This window comes from Schistocerca gregaria, chromosome 2 (genome assembly GCF_023897955.1).
Source record: "Schistocerca gregaria isolate iqSchGreg1 chromosome 2, iqSchGreg1.2, whole genome shotgun sequence".
Classification (NCBI taxonomy): Eukaryota; Metazoa; Arthropoda; class Insecta; order Orthoptera; family Acrididae; genus Schistocerca; species Schistocerca gregaria.
Window position 1 is genome coordinate 172123220 of NC_064921.1, and position 26109 is coordinate 172149328.

A 26109-nucleotide genomic window follows, 5' to 3' on the forward strand; every position below is an offset into this window, starting at 1 on the left:
GGGGGAATAAGAACAGGGAGTGAACACTGAATAAAGGCATTTTAAACAAAGATCCAAAGAGGTTGCAAGGAATAAGTTGAAAAGGAATTCCAAATTTCATTGTTCAGCACTTTGTGATGCAAGGAGATTTGTGAGTTATGAATATGAAAAAAAATTGGCCAGGTGCAAATGGGACTCACACATTAATGGTTTTTCATAAGCTTACACACACAAGCACGCACGCGCCCACACACACACACACACACACACACACACACACACACACACACACACTCTCTCTCTCTCTCTCTCTCTCTCTCTCTCTCTCTCTCTCTCTGAGGTGACGAAAGTCATGAGATATAAAGTCATGGGCTAGCGATATGCACATATACAGATGGTGGTGGTATTGCATACACAAAATCTACAAGGTCAGTGCATTAGCAGAGCTGTCATTGTACTTAGGTGATTCAGGTGGAAAGGTTTCCAATGTGACTACGGCCCGACATCCGTAATAAACGGACTTTGAGTGCAGAATGGTTGGAGATATATGCATGGGACATTCCATTTCGGAAATTGTTAGGTATTTAAATATTCTAAGATCTGCAGTGTCAAGAGAGTTTCGAAAAAACCAGTTTTCTGGCATTACCTCTCAGCCTGGACAACACAGTGGCTGACGGCCTTCGCTTAATGACCAAGAGCAACGGCATTTAGATAGACTTGTCAGTGCTAACAGACAAACAACACTGAGTGAAATAATCGCACAAATCAATGTGGGACATATGACAAACATATTCGTTAGGACAGTGTGGCAATATTTGGTGTTAATGGGCTATGCAGCAAACGACCAACGTGAGTGCCAGTGTTAACATCCTGACATTGCCTACAGAGCCTCTCCTTGTGACTGTATTGGTTGGACCCTAGACAACTGGAAAACTGTGGTCTGGTCCTATGAGTCCCAATTTCAGGTGGTAACAGATGATGGTAGGGTTTTGAGTGTGGCACACACTACACAAAGCCATGGACCCAAGTTGTCGACAAGGTGCTGTGAGTTGTTGGTGGCTTCATAATAGTGTGGGCTGTGTTTATGAGGGTGGTGCCATAAGTACCTGGACTGATTGAGAGATGGCAGTTATTGTTGAAAAATATCTCTCAGTTAGAAAGTATACGATCTATGAAGCATATGTTTTAAGTTTGAAGATGCCACATTGTTTAGCATTTGTTTGGCAGCCATCAATATTGAACATTGTTAGTAAACTTGTGAAAATGGAGAAAATTGGTCATTGTTACGTGACAGATTTTTTTTTTGAAAGGACTCAGCACAACTAAAATTAAAGCTGAGCTAGACTCTACTTTGGGAGAGTCTGCTCCTTCGTTGTCAACAGTAAAATATTGGGTAGCTGAGTTTAGATGAGGCCGTACGAGCTGCCAAGGCGAGCATTGCAGTGGTCGACCAAATGAAATGATGACTCCAGAAATGGTGAAGAAAATCCACAATGTGGTACTGGATGATCGTCGACCAGAAGTGCGTGAGCTAGCAGACATAGTAGGTATTTCAAAAAGTGCATTACATCGCATATTATCTGAAAATTTGGACATGAGTAAACTGTGTGCAAGGTTCGTGCCACGTTTGCTCATACTATAGCAAAAACAGTGTCTGGAAGATGTTTCCATTGAGTGTTTAGTGAAGTTTCACTGGAACAAAGCTGATTTTTTTGTGCTGTTTCATAACAATAGATGAAATATGGGTCCACCACTTCACTCCCGAGACAAAAGAACAATCAAAACAATGGACACAAATTGGAGAATTGAGTCCAAAGAAGGTGAAAACGATTTCATCTTCTGGCAAAGTCATGGCTTCAGTTTTTTGGGATGCGTGTGGGATAATTTTCATTGACTATCTTGAGAAAGGAAAAACTATAAATGGCAAGTATTATGTGAACTTATTGCAGTGTTTGGGCAAAGAAATCAAGCCACTATTGCAGTGACCAAAATTAATGAATTGAAGTTCGAACTGCTGCTTCATGCGCCCTACTCACCAGATTTAGCACCCTCAAATTATTTTCTGTTCCAAACTTGAAAAAATGGCTTGGTGGTTGAAGATTTTCAACAAATGAAGACAAGACACCAGCAGTTAATGGCTATTTTGAGGAGTTAGACAGTTCTCATTATAAAAAGGGTATCAAATGTACTGAACATCACTAGGAAAATTGTATAGAGCTGAAAGGAGATTATGCTGAAAAATAAAAACATTTTTTCCAAAATAGTTGGGTTGGATATTTAAGGAACCATCCTCGTGCATGGGATGGACTGTGTCCTCTGGTCCAAGTGAACTGATCATTGACTGTAAATGGTTAGTTTCAGCTACTTTGAAGATGACTCACAGCCATTCATGGACTTTAAGTTCCCAAACAACAATGGAATTTTTATGGATGATAGTGTGCCATGCCACTGAGCCACAACTGTTCACAATTGAAGAACATTCTGGGCAACATGACCAAATTATTTGGCTACCCAGATTGCCCAACATGAATCCCATCGAGCATTTATGAGACATAATTGAGAGTTCAGTTCATGCACAAAATCCTGCATTGGCAACACTTTTACAATTATGGACCACTTTAGAGACAGCATGGCTGAATATTTCTGCACAGTACTTTATACAACTTGAGTCCATCTCACATCAACTTGCTGCACTATACTGGGCAACAGTAGGTCTGACATGATTTAGAGAAGCATCCCACAACTTTTGTCACCGCAATGTATACAGTCCTTCCATCCTAGGAATCGAGACTCCCGACAAAATATTTTTTTTATGTGATACAATCAAAATTTTACAAGTTTCAGATTTTTTACTGTACTTGTACTGTGAAACCTTTCTTCTTGTCGAATTTCGTGGTTGTAGGTCAATGGGAAACACCCTACACATTTTGATGAGTAAGTTTTTGAGTGTCAAAATGTGTTATATAAATGCTCTTGTCTTTTGATTGCATTGACTTAGAAGCTTACAATTTGTATGGTGTCAAGGGGCCATAGACCTTAGCATGTGAATTAAATTTAAACTTGATAAATCTGCCCATTCCTAAGAAAAAGGGTTCTCACCAGCTGGACAGCCAGACAGATTGACAGACAATAAAGTGATCCTGCAAGGGTTACCTTCTTACAGACTGAGGCAGAGAACCCTAAAAATCATTGGAAACGTAGCAGTTATATCCCATGATAATAGAATGTGATACTGGGAAGTCCTAGGTGGAATACAGGCATTGGAAAGAGTAAAGATAACCAGGCCTCGTGTAGCTGATGAGCTGTTGAGCAATAGGCAGGCACAGAAGCAAGATTTGGAAATCATAGTTCTTCTTCACAGCTAACACACACACACACACACACACACACACATGTGTGTGCATACCATACTGAGAAGGACATTGACTGAAAGCTAAGTTACAAATCCTGTTTAGTTACCAGCCTAATGCTTAACACCCGACTCAGTTATAACTGGTGAACTGGTGTTGTTAAATTTAATATTTCCATTGACATTATTATCAAAAGGATAGACTGCTACACACCATATTGCGCAGATGTTGGTTTGCAAATAGGCACAAGGCAGATTTCAGCCAAAAAGACCTTCTTCCAAATTAGACAACATACACACACTCACACAAGTGCAACTCACATACATGTGACCACTGTCTGGCTGCCGAGGCCAGACTGCGAGTAGCTGCTCTTGATGGGTGAAGCAGTTGGCATGGTGATGGTAAGGAGGAGACTGGGGCAGGAGGGAGGGGGGAGTATAGGGGAGGGTAAAGTGCTGCTTGTGGGAGCATACAGGGACGAGGGGAAGAGAGGGTAGGGAACAGAGAGCTGTGTAGTGTTGGAGAGGTAACAGGAAAGGGGGTAGGTGGTTGAAGGGCAGTGGCTAATGGGTTGTGACCAGGAGGGTTACGGGAATGTAGGATATATTGCAGGAAGAGTTCTTAGGCACTTCTTAAAATGAAGAACATTTTGTTGGGCAGCATGCTCAGCAACTGAGTGTTCCAGTTGTTTCTTGGCCACAGTTTGTCAGTGACCCTTCATGCAGACAGACAGTTTGTTGCTTGTCATGCTCACTTAGAATACAGCACATTGGTTGCAGCTTAGCATCACTGTTTTTGCAGGTAGCCTTGCCTCTGATGGGATAGGTGATGCTTGTGACCAGACTGGAGCACATGGTAGTGGGAGCATGTTTGGGACAGGTCTTGCATCTAAGTCTATTAGAGGGATATCTGCCGTGAACCAAGTGGTTTGGAGCAGAAGTTTATTACAGTCTCTGTAGGCCTCAGTGAGACCCTTGGTGTATTTCAAGGAGGACTGCTTGTCACTACAGATGTGATGGCCTTGGATGCTTAGACTGTATGAAAGGGACTTCTTGATATGGAATGGGTGGCAGCTGTCAAAGTGGAGGTATTGCTGGTGGTTGGTATGTTTGATATGGGCAGAGGTACTTATCCAGCCACCATGTCGGTGGACATCAACAACGAAGGAGGTGGCATGCCGGGTTGAGGTGGACCAGGTGAAGTAAATTAGGTAGAAGGTGTTGAGGTACTGGAGGAACGTCAATATCATGTGCTCATCCTCAATCCAGATCACAAAGATTGTCATCAGTGAATCTGAACCAGGTGAGGAGTTTGGGATTCTAGAAATGGTTAGAAAAGATTCCTCTAGATGGCTCATGGATAGGTTGGAATAGGAAGGTGCCATATGGCTTCCCATTGCTGGACCCTGGATTTGTTTGTAGGTGATGCTTTTAAAGGAGAAGTAACTGTGAGTTAGATGTAGTTGGTCACAGTGACCAAGAAGGAAGTTGTAGGTTTGGGATCCATCGGATGGTGGGAAAGGTCGTGTTCAATAGCGGCAAGGCCATAGGCATTAGGGATGTTAGTGTAAAGGGAAGTGGCATCAATAGTGATAAACAGGGCACTGTGTAGTAAAGGAACTGGAACTGTGGAGAGTTGGTGGAGGAAATGGTTGGTATCTTTTATGTAGGAGGGTAGGTTGTAGGTAATAGGCTACAAAAGCAGTGATTCTATTAGTGGGAGGAGCACTAACTAGCCACAAGGGAGCATCCTGGCTAGTTGGATTTAGGGACTTTAGGAAGCATGGAGTGCAGGAGTGGTAGGGGTGATGCAATGATTGCAGCAGAGCTGCACCTGCCACCAAGACATCACTCTTCTCTCTTTCTCCACCTGTACTCTCCTGCCCCTCCACCTCTCCTGCTACACTCCCAATTGCTGCTTTTGTTCATCGCTATAGTGTCAGTCCAATTCGAGTGGCCAGAGATAACAGTCGTTTATGTGTGAGGTGTGCCTGCTTACTTTCCTGAATAATGCTTTGGTCAAAAGATTAGTATGTAAAAGTCTTTTTGTTGTGCCTGTCTTCATCTCAAAGTGTCATCTTTATGGCGAGTAGCAGTCTATCCCTTTTGTAATTGTTGACACACTAGAAGGAGAATTTCTCAGTGTAACTGGTAATTACAAACTGTAATTTTTGGGAACTAATGTGCATGTTGGGGGACATTTATTATTTCAGGGTGTATACAACCGAGGAGATCCAGGAAAAATCCAGGAATTTTTTCATCCGGGAAAAACCCATGAATTTTTTAGAATTCTGGGAATTTTTCATTGTCATTTTGACTGATAAGAATACCGTAACAATACTGTAACAAAGGATATTACTGTATCTCACTGCTACATAATAATACTGCATCAATAAAACATGAACAAGATAAAAAAAAATCTTAAGTTGCAAAGGAAATGCGCCATATACAACAACAAAACACTGTGCTCGTGCAAGCACCTGACAACAACAAAATGTGTCAAAGGCTTTAGAAAGACTATGCAATGCTTCATAACAACAAATTGCCTCCAATGAGTGTGACATCCAACTGTTTACATTAGATTCGTTTGAGCAGTTGCAAGCAGGGTCGGGCACGTGCACATTTGAGTCGCATATGGGTAGTACCTTCTCTCATGTCTGGCTACAGAAGTGTGGCTGTTAGTTGTGTCGGCAGTAACAGCAAGCTGCCAGATTCATGCTAGAGCAACAGGCCTGGATCCAGGGGGAAACTGGGGTATCTGCCCTGGGCAGCAGTTTGAGGAGGGGGAACTTGTTTCACAAAGAGTCTAGCATCCTGTTCATGTTGGTCTATCGATTATTCATATGATTTTGATATGCAGCCCTGTTGGTTTTTGAACATATTCTAAGTTGATTTCTGAATAAACCATAAGCTGATTTTTGAATGATTGCACAGTTTACATGATGTGTCTGCCAGGGGAAACCCCGGCACATCAAGAAGTAAAATTCTTTCCTGCAGACAAAAAGGGGATGGGTCTACACGAGCTTAGCCAAATAAACCCAAACAGGTGAATACCAATGCTGTTTTTTTTTTTATGTGGTTGATCGAGGATGCAAAATCACCATTGTTATAATTATTAGTGAAATACATAGATTCAGACTAGAGTGGAAATAAATGACTAACAGGGATAACAGATAAAAAAGATTACGTATTATCTTCTCGGTGTATCCAAGTATCCAAGAAGATCAAATTTTGACAGAAAATTTTTGACCACACTGCTATACTAGTAAGGGCAAGTTGTACAGTTACTGGCTAGCAGCCGCTTAAGTTCTATTCTTGGAGTAGCATGGAAAACACGTTGTATGGACACATAATAACATCTAACCAGAGAATAAATGTGGAATAACTAAACTGGTGATTGTGGCAAGTTAGTGAAGTTAACCAGAGAATGAGTTTTGACAATGGCAGAAATAGTTACAGAATTAGTGATGAAAAGATTGTTTATTAGAATAAGGGAGGAGAAAAAATAGGTACATCACAGAAATTATGGAAGAATATGTCGATTCCAAACTTACATAAAAATTTTGTACTACTGCTTTCCGATCTCATGCTTGAGAAGCTGGAGCATTTGAATGAAATGTGAAACTATTTCCTAATGAAAAGCTTTTCTCTTGTAGTAGGCCTAATAGGCATTTGATATTGGTACTTCATGAATTATATTCTGTTGTGTTATAAAAATGAGCATTTGTGCCAAAACAATGTTGTTTGTTTGGTGTGTGCTACAATTGCTGCGCTATTAGGCAGGTCTATTTCGTTTTATCTAGCAGACAGTGACAAAATACACATAATCAGATTGAGAAACCACACCAGTCTTGAGTATTGTTTGTACGAGGGCTATCCACAAAGTACATTACGTTTTGGAATCAAAAATAAATAAAGTATTGGAATTTTTTTAATTATATACAGATGAGAGCCACACTTAAATACTACCTTTCTACATAGTTGCCATTTAAATTAAGGCACTTATCGTAGCGATGGACGAGCTTGGAAATTCCTTCGTCGTAAAATTTGGCCGCTTGCGCCTTCAACCATGTGGTTAGCTTTTCTTGAAGCTGTGTGTCGTCATCAACACGCTGCATAGCCAACCACTTCTTCATTGCTGGGAATAAGTGGAAGTTGCTCGGTGCCAGGTCGGGACTGTACAGCGGATGAGGAAATAACTCCCACTTAAAAGATTCGAGAAATTCACGAGTGACATTTGCCGTGTGGGCCCGGACGTTGTCGTGAAGCAGCAAGATCCTTGAGCCCAACTTTCCCCTGCGCTTGTTTTGTATTGCTCTTATGAGGTTGTGCAGAGTTGGCAATACCTTTGAGAGTTTATTGTAGCGCCTCTTTCCAGGAAGTCCACAAAAATCACACCTTTTCTGTCCCAAAAGACAGTCGCCATCACCTTCCTTGCTGACATTGTCTGCATGCATTTCTTGGGTTTTTGGGGGGAATTTGTGTGCCCCCACTGCATTGACTGCAATTTTGTCTCGCAGTTCACATGCTTAACCCATGTTTCGTTACCAGTAACGATGTGATTGAGTAATGAGTCGCCATCTTTCTCGTAAGCGTCCAAAAAGTTAACGCTGCAGCCATTCGCTGATTTTTGTGAATCTCTGTCAAGATTTTTTTTGGTATCCATCTTGCACAAAACTTGTGATAACCAAGCTTTTCAGTAATGATTTCATGCAACAAACTTCTTGAAATTTGTGGAAAACTCATAGAGAGTTCCGTTATTGTGAAATTACGGTTTTTACGGACCGTGGCATCGACTTTTTTGACAAGTTCAGCAGTCACTATACTGGGTCTTCCACTTCACTCTTCGTCGTGAACATTAGTTCGGCCATTTTTAAATTTTATGACCCATTGACGCACTCCACCTTCAGTGATTATGTTGTCCCCATACACTTCATAAAGCTGCCGATAGATTTCTATTGGTGTAGTTTTTTGCAGTCAGAAACCTTATTACAGCACGCACTTCACACTTTGCGGCATTTTCAATTAACGCTGACATTTCAAACTGTCACAGTAACTCAACAGAGTACGGCACGAACCTCTCACTAGCATGACAGGATGCCGACTGAGCGGCAGAATGCCATGACACCAAGATGGCTGCACTAGCCTCGCCCCTAACGGACACAAACAAAAATGTAATGTACTTTGTGGATAGCCCTCGTATTAACAGCTTTTTCAGTATTAGATGATGACATTTTGTTTTTTCATGCAGCAAAATGTTTGACGATCTTTGATGAGGTAATAGATTCTTTCTCAGAAAGGAAAACATGCCATGTAAAGCTGTAGCAAGATTATAGAGGAAAAAATGCCAGGACTTAAGGATTGAAAAAATGTGTACTGTCTTGCTTGTCTCTTGTCACCTTTCTGACAGTCAAGTATTAATCGCCTTGTAGAACAGTGAAGTTATTTTTGTCGGTTTGCTAAAGAAATTTGGCATTTATTAATCTTTTCCGCTAAGGCAGTCAATTTATTTGAAATGAAGTGTTTAATACCACACTATTGGCTAATTTCAACTGTTTGTTCCATTTCAAGTGTACATTTTCATCTTCTCGCACATATGGCATTATGCCATAATAAAGAACCAAACATGATATAATACAGTACTGGTCCTCCAAGAAAATGTACATCCAAATCTGGACATATGGATATGTACTTTAAGCTGAATTATGCATTTTAGTATGATTCATGAAATTCCGGTGCTCTTGGAGTATCCTCTAATGTCTTCTTTCTTTTATAACATAAAGAAAGATCTTTTAATGTTTTACATGTACAAACATACACGCTACCTATGTCATCGTAGCTGCACAAGCGCTGTGATGCCTGTTGCCTGGCACTATCTAGCAACTGCTGAAATGAACCTATTTCTAACAGGTCGTTGGAAAATATTGCGAATGATTTGAAAAGTGTTACTTTCAAAGTAAATTTCCTTTTACTCAAGATGAACTATGTGCGAGAATGTAAAATGAATTTCTTAAATCACAGAGCATTTGACTCTTATTTAAAAATCAGCTCTTTGGGGATGACCATTTAGAGAAATTTCAGGCCCAGAAGGTCACATTTATGTCATCATTAAAAATTTTACTGTTACATTTGTGTGATGCACCTTGAAGTGTAACACGAGCAAAAAAGATCAACTTTGTATGTAAAAGCTTAGCTTCTCTTGCAGCTTATTAATCTTAGAGACCAGTATTATATGTGAAAGCTTTATTTTTCTTGTAGCAGCATTTTGTATATTAATTTCAACCATTAACTCTTCCTATTTGTATGTTCGCGCTACTTAACAGTGATGTTGCTATTGGCTGATTACATCACGTGTTCTATGCTCTGAATATCCGCTGACATCGGGTGGCGAGATCACGTGACATGAGGTATGACAGGCTTACAAAAGCACATCGCAATCTCAATTTCAATGCTTCGGAACGTAATATGCAGTGTTTGATGAAATTCGAATTTATGCTTTCGTAATACAAAAATAAGCAGTGTACATGTTCCTGAACATCAAAAATCTTTCCAAAACGTGTTTTTTCCCCTGAGTTTTGTTTTCTAAAGTGCCAGGAAATTCTACCATAACCATTCAAAGGATTGATAAGTTTAACTGTTCCAAGAAAAAATATATTGTCACTTAACACAGAAAATATCTATTTTCACCTGGGAGAAAATGTATTTTTAACCGGGAAAACTGGGAATTTTTTTCCTTGTCCACATATATATCCTGTATTTATTAACCTTATTAAGAATTTCATCCCATATATCTAATATATATTAGGTGGTTGAAAACAGTAAACAACATCTCAGTACGTAAGACACTCTGTTTAATATAAAGTTAATTGGTTCTGTAGTTTTACTGTACATAGATTGAAGAAGTCACCTCTAATTGCTTTCATAGAGGTAAGCACATGCAGACTCAAGTGTTGGGGCAGTGTGCAATGTAACACAGGTGAACACGGGCATCACTCTGCTGATTCTGTCTGATCTTGCAGTTTGGGATCATGTGATACGGGCTGTGCAAACCTTCTTCATTGGGCACTGTGTGTTTCCTACGAAATGTCTGATTGGCATTTTGTACTTAAAAGCCCTCCAGAAACCATTGTTGACATTTTGTGGATTCTCACACAAACTGTATCAAGACAGAATCTGTAGGAACATGTGTAAACTATTCTTGACCTGGTTCCAAAATATTTAGAGGATCTGACTGCAGCACACCGGGGCTTCAAACAGTGTTGTATTCTCAAATTCAAATGCCATGTACAGTTTTGCAATCCTAATAATTTTGGTATTGTCACTAGTTAAACTATGGTATAAAGTTCAATTTAGTCACATGTATAAGAGACATATTCCAAAACTAAAGTCCAGTGACTGATATTTAATTAACATGGTAGCCCTGAATGAAACTTCACACATGCAGAATTGTCTACCGACTCTTTAGGAAACTACTGCAGTGTTGATTTGATTCAGTAATCATTACCGCGTGGGGTAGCTGCATGGTCTGAGGCTCCTTGCCTACGGTTCACATGGCTCCCCCCTGTCGGAGGTTTGAGTCCTCCCTCAGGCATGGGTGTGTGTTATCCTTAGCATAAGTTAGTTTAAGTTAGGTTAAGTAGTGTGTAAGTCTAGAATTGGATGACCTCAGCAGTTTGGTCCCATAGGAACTTATCACAAACTTCCAATAGTCATTTGCCAATCAGTGAGAGCAGATCACAATGGCTGAGACAATAAGAGGGCCCACCAGTTGTGAAGTGTGTAATGTGATTAGATTTTTGGTAGCAAAAGGATCTTCAGCTGTTGAAGTAAAGAAAGACAGGTTAGTTTGAAAATGGTGTGGAGGATTTCAAAATGGGCACTCAGATGTTCATGATGAACAGTTGGGTGAGAGGCCCATTATTCAGACTGATGACACTGTGATCAAGTGAACCAAAAACTTCAAAGCAGTCAGCGATTGATGACTTGTGGTCTGGCTAACGAATTCCAAAATGTTGCTTGTCATTGAATAGGTTGGCTATCAGAAAACTGTATGCAAGGTTGGTTCCTAAAATGCTCACTGATCAGCACAAAGTCAGCTGCGGTGGCTGAGCAGTTCTAGGTGCTTCAGTCCGGATCCGCGCAACTGCTATGGTCACAGGTTCGAATCCTGCCTCGGGCATGCATGAGTGTGATGTCCTTAGGTTAGTTAGGTTTAAGTAGTTGTAAGTTCTAAGGGACTGATGACCTCAGATGTTAAGTCCCATAGTGCTCAAACCCATTTGAACCATTTGATCAGCACAAACGGCAAAGTGCGTGACTGTTTATGGAGTGTTATAAAAAAAGATGGAGATGATTTGCTTACCCACATTGTTACAGATGATAAGACATGGATATCATACACCAGTCCAGGATCGAAACAACAATCAATCCAGTGATGCCATTCAAGTTCAATCAAATTAAAAAAGTTTAAACAGTCTCCATTCTTGAATTGAAAAATGATGGATACTGTTTTTTTGGGATGAAAAGGGCATCTCTTTGATTGATTTCATGGACCAGGGGTCAACAATTACAGCTGATGTATCCTGTAAAATGCTAACCAAACTGAGACATTCAATCCAAAATCAACACAATATTTCTTACTGTTGCAATTTCACTGAATGTTTGTATACTTCATAAACTTTATCTTTTTCCAAATGACAGCTTGCATGCAATGACTTGTTGTGCTTTTGTTGTGTTGAAGCTATTGGTTTAGTGTCAGCATTTCTGTGTTTTAACACATAGCTTGACTTCATAAAATACTTGGGAAGAAGGTTGATATAACTAGAAAAATGTGAATAGTCATTCAAAGCCATCTTTTAAATATTTTGGTAATGCAGTTTCCATGTATAGTGAGTTTAGTTATGTTAGTATCTTCTGTGAGATAGGTAACTTGATTGTTCAGGAACCATTCTGTCATTCAGTTTAAAATTGCAGTTTTTATTCTATATTTAGGATTAATAAATTTTTGACATCATACTTTCCATCATTTTTGTCCCTTAACACATATAAATGATTAAAATGAAGCTTGTACTTTTATCACTATCATAATGTATAATGAATTATACAGAAAGGAAAACAGTTCTTTGGTGTTCATTTCAGACTGCGTCTCTTTCGCCATTTTGAACCATTCAGAATCCTGGTGTGCAGTGGTGATGGTTCAGTGGGCTGGGTGCTGTCAGAGATTGATCGTCTTGATATGCATGTGAGCACTTTACTTACAACTCATGTTTTAATATCATGGCACTAAGGGAGAAAGAAGCTATGCACGGCTCAAATATATAATTCATCACATACTGGAAAATATTTTCATTGCTAATATTTTATGTTCATGCTTTTTCATTGTAATCTAATGTAAGTATAACTACTTGCAGCTAATCATCTTATTAACATAAATTTGAATGTTATGTGACTACCTCTCTAAAATGTGTAATATACCTAGAACTTGTATTTTTACTGTACTGTTCATGAGCATGACTGTTTATGAAACCTTATTTTTATCAAAGTTGCTTTGAGATATATACAAGGTATCTGGAAAAGAATGTACTCTTTTCTAAAGAATGTTCTTGGGCCTTCTGAAATTATACTAGAATCCTTTACGAACAAAAAGTAAGGTAGTATATCAAAGTTTTTTTACATATCTTACAAAGACTCAATATTGTCACCCTTCATTACATGGCAAATATCTAGTCGATAGTCCATGTCCTTCCATACTTGAATCAATATGTCTCTTACAACAGTTCCCATGATCAATGGCATCATCATTGGTGATGAGGCTTGGTGTTAAAAATGTGAACCTACCACAAAATGACATAGCATGGAAATTCACATGAAGGGTTAACACTCTGATGACATAACTGACATTCAGGTCAGTGTGACACAGGATTTGAACAACATCCCAAAACAGGACTTTTATGACAATTTCACGTGGTTATATGAACATTCTGTGCATTGTACTCAAGTGGGATGAGACTATGTAGAATACCTGAAGCATTACAATCACCATCGTAACTTTACTGTATTTTACTAATAAACTCTAGAAACGTTTTGGACAGATGGGCATGTTGTAGCTTGATAGTTTCATTATTTTTAGTTGGATGAAGTGTGATCTATTTGTTTCAAGTTTCTTTAAATTTCAAAGAGCAGTGACAGCTTTTTTCTGCATCTTAAAGACTTACCTGCTGAGGACTGTGTTCTTACCAGAAGATTAACCCATATCAAAATAATTAATGGAAGTATGCATAATATGTCTGAATCACTGTCGGCCTGTTTGCACTTTGGTTTATCATGTAGTACAGTATAGTTTATTTTTTTCCATATATCATATTGTATGATGATATTAGATATGTCATGTTGCCAATAGCCTGTTAACTTACACAACAGTCTTGCATATATAAGGAAGTCTACAAAGTTATGTGTTTTTCCATCTGCTGAAAATACTACTGTATTTATCCAAACTGAAAACTAACATTTTTGGATCATAAATGCTGCAGAAAAATTTGGACATTTATACATAGTAAAAACTCATTTAAATATTTGCATCAAATACACTTAAAAGGGAGTGGTCCAGTCTGACATGTTAAAACCTACATGGAATTTTGTACATAGAAAGAATTCACCAAAGAAATGCGTTGTGAAAATTTTAGCTTTTAAGACACACTGCAAGTAATTGTTAAAAAATGTTGAAGGTGCTCATTTTTGCCAAGTGAAAACTGCTGATAATAGTGGTTTATACAGCACTTCCTGCCTAGTGTACAATTTGACGAATTAGCCAAAACAGCCTTGAGAAGAGAGCGTAGGGGGAAAATGCAGGCTGCACATATATGAATTTTAAACAACTAAGGCATACCAAGAAGTTGTATATAATAAATTTTTTTGAAAAACTTGTGGGTCATATTGGTAGGTGAATTGTTTTGGATGTAATATTTACAAAGGTGACTAATAGAGGAAAAGAAATTAAGGCCATGTTTGATATTGCATTGCAAATGACTTCCATCAATCAAGGCTTTAATTTCTAGAAGTGAAATATTTCTTACACATGCATTATTTTACAATAATGACTGTATCACGTTTCTTATGATAATTTTCTTGTTGTTTCCCTATAGATATTGCAAAAATGCAAAGTGTCTATTGAAATGTGAAAACAGACATTCCTCTTACACCAGGAACATCTGATAAAAGATAAATTAATGCCTTCAGGCACAGAATTACTAGTTTTATGTAGACAAATTGGGGATGGGTGCTGTTGTATGGCATATCACACTTCAAAGCAGTCATAGTTGATCATATTCATAAAACGTGGTGACGCAGTTTGATAATGCACAAATATCTCCAGTTTGAGAACACTGTTCTGATGATAAAACAGGAATGACAAAGTGTTTATCAGATATTATATTGCCCAACAATTCCCTGAAAAATGTTTTTCAATGCCAAAAAAGTTAGTTATCGGCATGTTCTCTGACATTATTTATTCCTGTTGATCAGCTTTGTACCCAGCGGATATGGGAATAACAACAAGCTTCGTATTCAAGCAAGCTACAAATTTCTCTATAGTACCGCCTGTTAAATGCTTGAATCTGCTTAATCAGGTCAAAGAAGCATGGAAACTAAAAATTTTCATCTCACCTGCAATTCGTAGATCCCCCACGGTAATGATGCAGTATCTCTTGTAAGCAGTTCTAAATATTTCAAATACATTTTCTTTCACATTTTTGCTACTTTCATTTTGATGCATATTTCTTAGTACTTGTCAGTCTGTCTTCTATTTATACAGGCTACATCCATATTTTATAAAATGAAACCAGCTTTGCACACTGCTTAATTTTAAGCATTTTCTCCCTCCTTCATTTAACCATAAATTCACAGCCTATTCTCTGTCACTCTTGTCTCTTCATGTTTTCTTTGGGATAGGTTATTTTTGTTCCAGACTCTTATTGGAACAATAATTGACATTCAAAACACAATTCACAATTTGGAGAATCATCAGAGGCATGACATATTTCTTCTGAAGTTCCCACAGTTTCTAATGAAAGGTTGACATCATTCAAATGAAAGTCCAAGAAATTAACTAACAAATAACATGTATATATGTCTTCAGGAGAATTAGGTGATTTCAACTGCATACCATGTTCTTCACCTATTGTCTTTGCAAGACTGGGAACATTAATTGGAGTCTGCATTACTGAAACAGACAGATGCTATTAGCAGGCTCATATGAAGAAAATGCAATGAATATTAATTCAGTTTTATCCCCACTGTTAACATTTATCAAAATTCACTTTACAATTATGACTGTATTGTGTCTTGCTATCTGTTTACTGATGCACCATCAGTTAAGTACATCCGACTGCCATTTGTGTATGCACAGTATGCCACAGCCCTGTTAGTGGTATACATTTCTCTGGCTGCCTGGGGGACTACAAATTTGTCAGTTTTCAATATTTTTTAAAAAAAAATTTACAGTGCATCTTTGCGGCTAAAATTTTAACTATGTATTTCTTTCACTGTGTTCTTCCTGTATAAAAAGTTTCAGTTTTTGACATGTCTGACTGGACTATTCCTTGTTAGTATATATATTCTCTTCTGTACTTGCAGCATTACACTTTGTTTTACTTTTTCCTTTTTTCAGGAAATTTATTTCCACTTGAAAAAAAGAGTATTTTACTCCATTTCCAACTTCACTTTTACATTTGTCCTATGGCTTTGCGCGCAAGTACTACTGCACCTCATGCCGACACCCAGAGATTATCCAATATTATGCCTGTGAAGTAGTAAAGTAGTTATTACATCAGGAAAGTCTCAAACTGCATAATATTGATGCTATGTATTTATTGTTCAACCATTTGCAGTCTGCAGTAAACAGTCCATTATGGATGAAGTGTTTTTCGACCATCTATGTAATGCCATCTTAGTTCTTACTGTATTGTTTTCTGCAGACACAGTTCTGCATGACAATATGGTAACAAGATGCATTCAGTAATTCTGTTAGGCAGAGTGCAACTGACGGTGGGTGTACAAAGTTCGGAAACACATAAAACAATCAAAAAAATGTCAGTCCATGCAGCCCCAACAATTGTCAATACAAATGAAATGTATTGAAGTAGGGTATTAGTCAAGGTGAGGAAAGATTGTTCTGTGATAGTCAAGAGACTATTAAAAAGATTTTATAAGTTGGTTTCATGCTCAATAAACCATTTGTATGAGATGATCTCCACATGGAGCTGGATAGTTTACAGACTATTTTCATTAACTTTAATTGTTTAATTTAGTTTCATTTATTTTCATAAGGATGCAGGTTATCCATTTACAGATGAAAAAAAGGAAATATAGGAAAATAATTTTGTTTATAGTGCTAGATATGTGATGCTTCCCATTATTTTAGATTCTGGCTGGTTATTAGCAACAAAATCAATCATAAATTAAATTTATTGGACAGCTGCTGTTAGTATGCCTAGTTTCTAAAGTAGTGGTCTACACGATGTTCATGAGTAAGCAGTATATATTACCTATTTCTGTACAATGAGTACTACTAAGTGTATATGATTAATTCTACTTTGTACTACCTCCTTTAGTTGAACTGTTTACCACTACATCTTCTAAAGTTAAATAATATGTGAAACATGTGCTTGCTATCTTAAATACATATTGAAACAATAGTTTTTTTTATCAAAATGTAATGATTTGTACAAATACTTTGGACCAGTCACAATTAGTTCTTGTATGTGATGAATATATAAGTGGTATTCCTAGAATAGCAATCCTTCTGAGTAGTAAATAATTATTTTTTAAACTATATTATTGTTATTACTGTTATTAATATGGCAATGAAGCAGATAAGTCAATACTGACAACTTTTCATTGTCCTTTATATTAAGAGATTGAAGGGTGATGTATTTTAATTTCTCTCAGAAAATGCTCCAAGCTGGTGATATTTAACATATTTCAGTTAATACATTACTTAATTAAGAGAACAACTCCCAGGTATTCTATCAAAGATACTGAATACAACAGGAATTTTGTTTTTGAAACAGTTCATTATAATTTTGCTTCCAGAAGAGGTGTTGGTTGAGACTTCTAGTGACATGCTTTTGATTTATTTCCAATATAATGCATTGATTTTTCTTCTGAGCTGTTTAACCATATTTTCTTTATGCCATTGAGGAAATGATTAGATAACAGTAATTGCTACTTGTAGGTGGTCGTTTATAACCTTTTCATTAATTTTAATTGTAATATTATGTTGGGAAAGTTTATTCAATTTCCATTCCACTTACTCATGTGAAATTAAACCACTTGTTGATCAGATTACTAATTTATGAGTTAATGGGCAGTCTTAAGCCTTATGGTATGTTTTATTAAAATATTGGAGTATTTTTGTACTACATATTGATAAAAGCAGGGTCATGTGTGTACACAAACACAACCTCATTATTAGAAACTAGAGGCACATAGGCACACACATGCTTGTATTTCATAACATAATGAGTTTGTGTACTAACTTCTTTCTTATTTTTGTTTTCAGTATCTCATCAAATTGGGCGCATGATAAACAGATAGTCTTGTTAGTTAATAGTGAGACTGGTTCCAGAGCATTGTAGACTTGCCTCTTGTTGGCGAAAGTCTGAAATTTGTGCCTTATAGATATATATTGATTATTCACTGATGAGCCGGAACATTACGACTACTGACCTACTATTGATATGAACACTTCCAGGCTATTGGAGCATCACCTGCCAAGGAATGACAGCTTGTCAGACACATGCATGGTGCATGTAGCATCAGTGAGCTGGCTGTCTGTGTGTAAAAAGAGGAAGGCACACAGTCTATTTGAGTTTGATCAATGGTAGATTGTGATGGCCCACAGGTTCAACATGTATATTTCCGAAACTGCACGACTTTTAAGACGTTTGAGGAGTTCTGTGGTGAGTGTTTTCAGCATGTGGTGAACCCTTTACCAGACATCGTGGGGCTGCCATCCCTCATTATGGATGTCGGACGTTGTAGGCCAGGCAAACTGGTAAAACTGGACAGCATGGCAAACTGTGGCAGAAGAAATATAATGCTAGGCAGTGTACAAGTGTGTCGGAATACACATTCCACGGAGCACTCCTAACAATTGGCCTCCACAGCCGATGTCCTATGCATGAGCCAATTTAGTGACAATTATGACCGAAATGGGCATGTGACCATCAGCACTGGATTTTAGTGCAGTGGCAGAGCATTGCATGGTCAAATGAATTCCAATACCTTCTTCATCATGCTGACAGGAAGGCGCAAATCAATCGTCTTCCAGGAGAACATCTCCTCGACACCTGTACTGCTGGACGGAGACAAGCTGGCGGCAGCTCCATTATGCTCGGGGGGAACATTCATGTGGGCATTCATGGGTCCAGTGGAGCCCCTGGAAGGCCCTGTGCTGGCCAAGGAGTATCGTACACTGGTTGATACCACATATATCCCTTCATGATTATCGTGTTTCCCAATGCCAGTGGCATTTTTCCACAAGATACTGCACCATGTCACAGGAATAGGAAGATGTGAATTTAAGGGTTTCATTCCATGATGCATCGCCTCTGTTATCTGCGCCAAAGGTGGAAATACAAACTATTAGGTAGGTGATCATAATGTTCTGGCTGATCAGTGTATTTTCCGCTGAAACTTACTGTATACAGTATGTTTCCTTAGAAAATGTGATATATTTGTAAAGATATGAGAAATATTTGTAAAGATTTAATTGGTCACTACATATATGTTTTACAGAAGCAATGCCAGGTAGGAGTATTGCCACTGGGCACTGGCAATGATCTTGCCAGAGTGCTGGGATGGGGCAGCTCTTGTGATGATGACAGCAATCTGCCTCAACTTCTGGAGCGATATGAGAAGGCCAGCACAAAAATGCTTGACAGGTTAGATATGCTTTAGCAGTGCTAGTTCTTTGTAAGCAGGTTCATAGTAAATACACACTAAGAAAAAAAAGAAAAAAAACAATGCACTATGAAGGAATTATCTGAATGGAATGGAAATAAGGAGATGTGATGACTACAATTTCAAAAAAATTGCATGATTTATTCAAGAGAAAGAGCTTCACAAATTGAGCAAGTCAGTAATGTGTTGGTCCACTTGTGACCATTTTGCAAGTAGTTATTCAGCCTGGCTGTGATTAATAGATCCTCAAAATCCTGAGTTGGCTGGAGGTGCCCCCCGCCCCCATAATGCTCCAAACATTCACAGTTGGGAGAAATTGGGCAACCTTGCTGGCTAAGGTAGGGTTTGGCATGCATGAAGATAATCAGTAGAAACTCTCACTGAGTGCGGATGAACATTAGCTTGTTGAATTGTTAGCCCAGGATGGCTTGCCTTGAAGGAATAGTTGGATCCATTGCGTGATGCTACAGTATACAGCTTACATGGAATTATTTACTTGTTTCATATGTGCTAAATAATTGTTTCATATGTGGTAAATAATTGTTTATGATTTTTTGTGGGGAAAATTGATCCAGGATGCAGCCAATATTTAATTCATCCTAGAGATGTTAGATTAAATTCAAATTGGATCTTTGAGAAGGCAAGGCCATCAAATCTTCTGGATTTTTCTTTGTGGTCAAAATAATTATCACGCTCATACAGAAAGGTCCAATTTCAAACTATTGCTACAATGTGAAAAGCATAGTATTTTCTAAACAGTTTTTTGAACACCTGTATTCAGTTTGCCATTTGACCAAAACTAATCATTGGAGCCCAACTCAGAAAAAACAGCTCTAGACTATCAGCCACATTTCTTGTATAGAAAAAATTTACTTGAGCAGTTTCATGTGAAAATATTAAAACTGTTTCTTTGCATAGGTGGAGCATCATGACTTTTGAAAGGAGTATAACTATTGCACGAAAACTGTCCCAGACTGATCCAGCATTCTCTATGGCTGCCTATGAGGATTCAGTAGTAAATCATCTGACAAAAATTCTCCAGTCAGATGAACATTCGGAAGTTATCTCATCTGCAAAGTGAGTTAGAACTCAATATATTTTCTTTAAATTCTGTCAGCAATATGTTGTTTTCAGTATCATAAGAGAATGATATTAAAATTTGTTGAAAGAATATAAGTAAGTAAAAAAAGAAGCTTTTAATTTTGTATCTGTGCAAAAACGTCAAGTGACTTCATGTACAGTATGTTAAATCAATTACTGACTCTTAATACTGTAATTATAAATGTTTATAATGGCTACTAGAATATAAGTACGACCAAATAATAAACACGAGGGAAATACTTTACAAAATATCCCAGGAGGAAGAGTTAATATTCACGGATTTAGCAGGAACGCTCGTTTGAAGCAAAAAGCACCCTATGGACAGTGCTCTTTTCTGAATGGTTTCTGAAATAGATCACATTTAATCCACATTAGTTTTTGGTCTATTCATGCACACACATGTTTATTGCCCACCCAGCCTCTTTAAAGTTTTATTCTAGTGCAAGCCATCTCATTGCTTTCAATCTCTTTGCTCATAATGCCCTTCTGCCACTAAAATAGCCCGTTATACATACATTGTCACTGATATGCAAAAGGTTAGCATCAATGGGTACAAATTAGCTGCACATGTAAGCAGAGATAATATGATGAGAGGAGGAGTTGCTATATATGTCAAAACCTTCCACAGTGTAAAAAATTTAGAAACTAAAAAATTTTGTGTAGAGCAACATATGGAAGCATGTGCCACTGAACTAAAAATAAATGATGGCACCTTCATAATTGTAACAGTGTATAGGTCCCCCTCACGGAATATCCAGCTATTTCTAGAAAACTTGGATGCTTTGTTGTGCTATCTGTCAGACAGGGGAAAGCAAATTATCATTTGTGGGGATTTCAATGTTGACTCCCTGAAAGAGTGTAATAGGAAGAATGACCTTGTAGTATTACTCAATTCTCTCAATTTGAGCTCCATCATTGATTTTCCTACTTGGATAACAAAGAACAGCAGGACATTGATAGATAACTTTTTTATAGACCAAGATAAATTTAAGGACATAAATGCTTATCCTGTTGAGAATGGTCTTTCAGATCATGGTGCACAGTTAGTTACAGTACATGACATAGCTCCATGCAGTATATCAAATCAGAATTTCAAAGCAGTGCTTTCAATTAACAATATAAATATTGCAAACTTTAGGGAAAGCCTAAAGCAGCTAGACTGGGATGAAGTGTATAAGGAACCTGATGCAAACTTGAAATATAACTTATTTCACGATACATTTTTAAGGGCATTTGAAAATTGTTTTCCCAAGAAAATAGTTAAACATAATTCCAAGAAAACATATAAAAAACCTTGGCTAACTAAAGGAATAAGAATATCTTGCAACCGTAAAAGAGAACTGTATCTAACAGCAAGAGGGAGTACTGATCCCGAAATTGTTCAGTATTATAAAAACTATTGTGCGGTACTAAGAAAAGTTATTAAAAAGTCCAGGAGCATGTGTATCATGTATGAGATCAGTAACTATGATAATAAAATTAAAGCAATTTGGAATATTATTGAAAGGGAAACAGGGCAACCAAGAGCACAGGAAGACTTTAGTGACATAAAACTGAATGACAAGTGTACTAACAGACAATCAGAAATTGAAAATATTTTCAATAATCATTTTTTAAATGTTGTGGAGAAAATAGGATCTAGATCTTCACTAGAAGAGGCAAGGCTTCAAATAGAAGAGGCCATACCTGTGCAGTTTGAAACAATTGTATTTCCACCAACCACTTCCTATGAAATCAGAAAATAATAAACTCACTGAAAAGTAAAAGCTCTTACGGAATTGATGGCATTTCCAGCAAGATGCTTAAAGCTTGTTCCCCACAGATAAGTAGGATTCTCAGCCACATATGTAATAGCTCTTTGGAGCAGGGTGTTTTCCCCAATAGACTGAAATATGCCATTGTAAAACCATTGCATAAAAAGGGGGATACGTCGGATGTCAACAACTATCGCCCAATTTCTCTTCTGACAGCCCTATCAAAAATTTTTGAGAAAGTAATGTATTCAAGAGTAGCCTCCCATATATGTAAAAATAAAGTACTAACAAAATGTCAGTTTGGTTTTCAGAAAGGCTTTTCAACAGAAAATGCTATATACGCTTTCACTGATCAAATATTAAATGCTCTGAATAACCGGACATCACCCATTGGTATTTTTTGTGATCTCTCAAAGGCCTTTGATTGTGTAAATCATGGAATTCTTTTAGATAAGCTAAATCATTATGGATTGAAGGGGGCAGTGCACAAATGGTTTAATTCATACTTTACTGGAAGAATGCAGAAAGTTGAAATAAGTGATTCATGTAATGTTAAAACAACAGCTGATTCCTCAAACCGGGGGCCCTATCAAGTACGGGGTCCCACAGGGTTCGGTCTTAGGTCCTTTACTGTTCTTTATATACATTAATGACTTACCATTCCACATTGATGAAGATGCAAAGTTAGTTCTTTTTGCTGATGATACAAGTATAGTAATAACATCCAAAAACCAAGAACTTAGTGATGTAATTGTAAATGATGTTTTTCAGAAAATTATTAAGTGGTTCTCAGCAAACGGACTCTCTTTAAATTTTGATAAAACACAATATATACAGTTCAGTACAGTAAATGGCTCAACTCCAGTAATAAATATAGACTTTGAACAGAAGTCTGTAGCTAAGGTAGAATTTTCAAACATTTTAGGTGTGGCCATTGATGAGAGGTTAAAATGGAAGCAACACATTGATGGTCTGCTGAAACGTCTGAGTTCGGCTATGTATGCTATTAGGGTTATTGCAAATTTTGGTGACAAGAATCTCAGTAAATTAGCTTACTATGCCTACTTTCATTCACTGCTTTCGTATGGCATCATATTCTGGGGTAATTCATCGTTGAGTAGAAAAGTATTCATTGCTCAAAAACGTGTAATCAGAATAATTGCTGGAGCCCACCCACGGTCATCCTGCAGACACCTATTTAAGGATCTAGGGATCCTCACAGTAACCTCACAGTATATATATTCACTTATGAAATTTTTTGTTGATAATCCTACCCAGTTCAAAAGTAATAGCAGTGTGTCTAGCTATAACACCAGCAGAAAGGATAATCTTCACTATGCAGGGTTAAATCTTACTTTGGCACAGAAAGGGGTAAATTATGCTGCCACAAAAGTCTTTGGTCACCTACCAAACAGCATCAAAAGCCTGACAGATAGTCAACCAACATTTAAAAATAAATTAAAAGAATTTCTAGATGACAACTCCTCCTACTCACTGGCTGAATTTTTAGATATTAATTAAAGGAGGAGAAGGAAAAAAAAAACTAGCTTAAACATTGGTGTCATGCAATATTTTGTGTAATGTAATATCTTGTACAGACATCTTTTATTAACCTGATAACGTTCCACATCATTACGAAGTGTCGTATTCATGATCTATGGAACAAGTATTAATCTAATCTAATCTAATATAATCAGTTGTCCATGGTGTTTAGTGGGTGAAGCAATGCAAGGGATTGAAAGTATATCAGAAGGGAGCATCAGTTAACCGTGTTTGTACATGTGCTACCTAAAATGCTACACTTCTACATAAAGATGAATATGTATATATGATGTATGTTTACAGCCTCTGCAACGGTAGTGCACCTGGTGTCGAAGAATAGTGACACATAGAATTTCTGATCATAGAGTGTTTACCAAAGTTTCCTCACATTGCATGAAACAGGTGTTCGTCCATGGTCCCCTATTTCTTCTGCAAGTGTAGTTCAGAAACCATGTGCAGGAACTGCAACGCATTGTTGAAATGATGCAGAATAGTCTCACTGCCACCACATGGTCACTTTCTGCATTTATCAGTGTCCCACAAATGCATGTGTGAATGAGTTAAAAATACATATATTTAAATTGATAATTTGTAAAACACATGTAGTAATGTTTACTAACAGTTGTAAATGTGTAAACTTGACAAAGTGCTGAATAATCTATCTCAGAAACCATTCAGAATAGGGTATATATCCATATGAAGTTTTTTGCTTCAAATGATCATTCCTGTCATATTCCTGAATATTGACTATTCTTCATGGGGCACCCTAGACTTCAAAAAGAGTGGTAATAAACACAAGGATGTGTGAATTTAAAACTGAGTCACTGAGGGTAGGGCAATGCTTTGTTTGAAGTATTGGAAAAAACAGTAGCTGAATTGCAGAAGGGAAGAAACTGTCACTATTTTCAAAGTAGCTGTTTTTTATTGTTACATGCAGTACATAAATAGATGTAAATTACTTTAGAAGTATTTCCCATAGTTATCAATATGCATAGATTAGCTCGAGTTAAAATTTACTGTTAGTATAATTTACAGAAATAGCCTGCAGCGTCTACATCTGCATGTTATGTATACTTGACTGTTTTCACATTCCTGGAGTTTTTCCTTCATGATGAGATTTATGGAACACAATGTGTGAATGAATAAAAGAAATATGTTTGTGTTATTAATATTGTATTCTTTAAATTATATGAAGTTCCAGGTTCTAATGTTATGAGACATTATATTTTGAAAGTCCTTGACTTTATTTCATGTTGCTTTGAAAGGAATGGCTAAAATCCCTTTACACAGACGAGATGCCTCATCAGTTTAAATAAATATGTCAGCTTTATCCCACATCACTCCTATCTGTACAAAGTAGACTAGAGATGTATTAGGGACTAATATCCTGTAAATATAAAATGTTAAAAGCATCCAAAAAAGTTGAATGTAACTCACTTGTGTGACTACCATAATGAGTTGAAATTACTGGAGACACTGTGAAGGATTTCTAAATTCATTATAAAATGCCATAGTTAACCTATTCAGACACTTTTCTCCCTGTATTTACTAATTTCCAAACAAGAAGACTTTTCATTTCTATGCGAGAATCTGCATTTCATATGATGAGGTCGAAAGAATTGTCTTGAAGAAATTTTAGTGCATTTGCACAATCAGTTTCAGCAGTACACCTGAGAACAACACATTCAGTTAATATGCCAGAGAGCATTGAACATCACAAGTTTAGAGCATGTTTGGACAGCACTGATGATTCATTGCTGTAGTCTACATAGTTTTGTTTCCATTTGTGTTCTGTGCTGATGTCACACTGATATATAAGGAATGAAATTTAATTTTTAAAATAAATCTAATGCCAGATTGAAAATTTTTTGGTTTGCAACAACTGAGCTGTCATTTTCTCTTGATTTGATACTTTGACACCTTCACTTGTTGTCTTCATCAGTTGTTGAGTGCAGAATTTGTTGCTTGCTGTTTGGACTCCAGCTGAACTGTGAACAGTACACACTATGCCCTGCTGTATTATTTCCCTATACTTTTAAACAGTTAGTCTGCAGAAATTCAAATCCAACAGAGAAGCTATGCCAAATGTAAAAAAAATTTAAAAAAGGAAAATGATGTGCATTTCACATCTGCTGTCATATGTAATCCACTTTTTGAAGTCCTACATTATCTTCCAAACAACAGAATAGATATTGGATGGGTGGACAGACATTTGAAGTCGTATTTTTTTAGTATTTTCTCGTATCTTCCCAAAGATTGTGCCCGTGTATGGAAAATATGGAATTCTGGTGGCTTTTCATTGGCGTTGCTTCCTTCTGCAAGTGGTGACAATGTACATAGTAGGGAACGCTCAATCTGATGTTTTACATACTTTTTCCTTTTTAAAATTTTTGTCACTTGTCTGAATTCTTCTGTGAGGCTTTG

The 26109-nt window shown here is 37.4% G+C and overlaps 1 protein-coding gene across 1 annotated transcript in view; it reads left to right on the top strand.

Annotated features, from left to right (window-relative positions):
* LOC126336611 (diacylglycerol kinase eta) overlaps nt 1-26109 on the top strand; it is a 1405164-nt gene that overhangs the window by 1167490 nt on the left and 211565 nt on the right. The window contains 3 exon segments of the mRNA XM_050000480.1: nt 12467-12569; nt 19124-19269; nt 20207-20365. Coding sequence (XP_049856437.1) covers nt 12467-12569; nt 19124-19269; nt 20207-20365 — 408 coding nt within the window.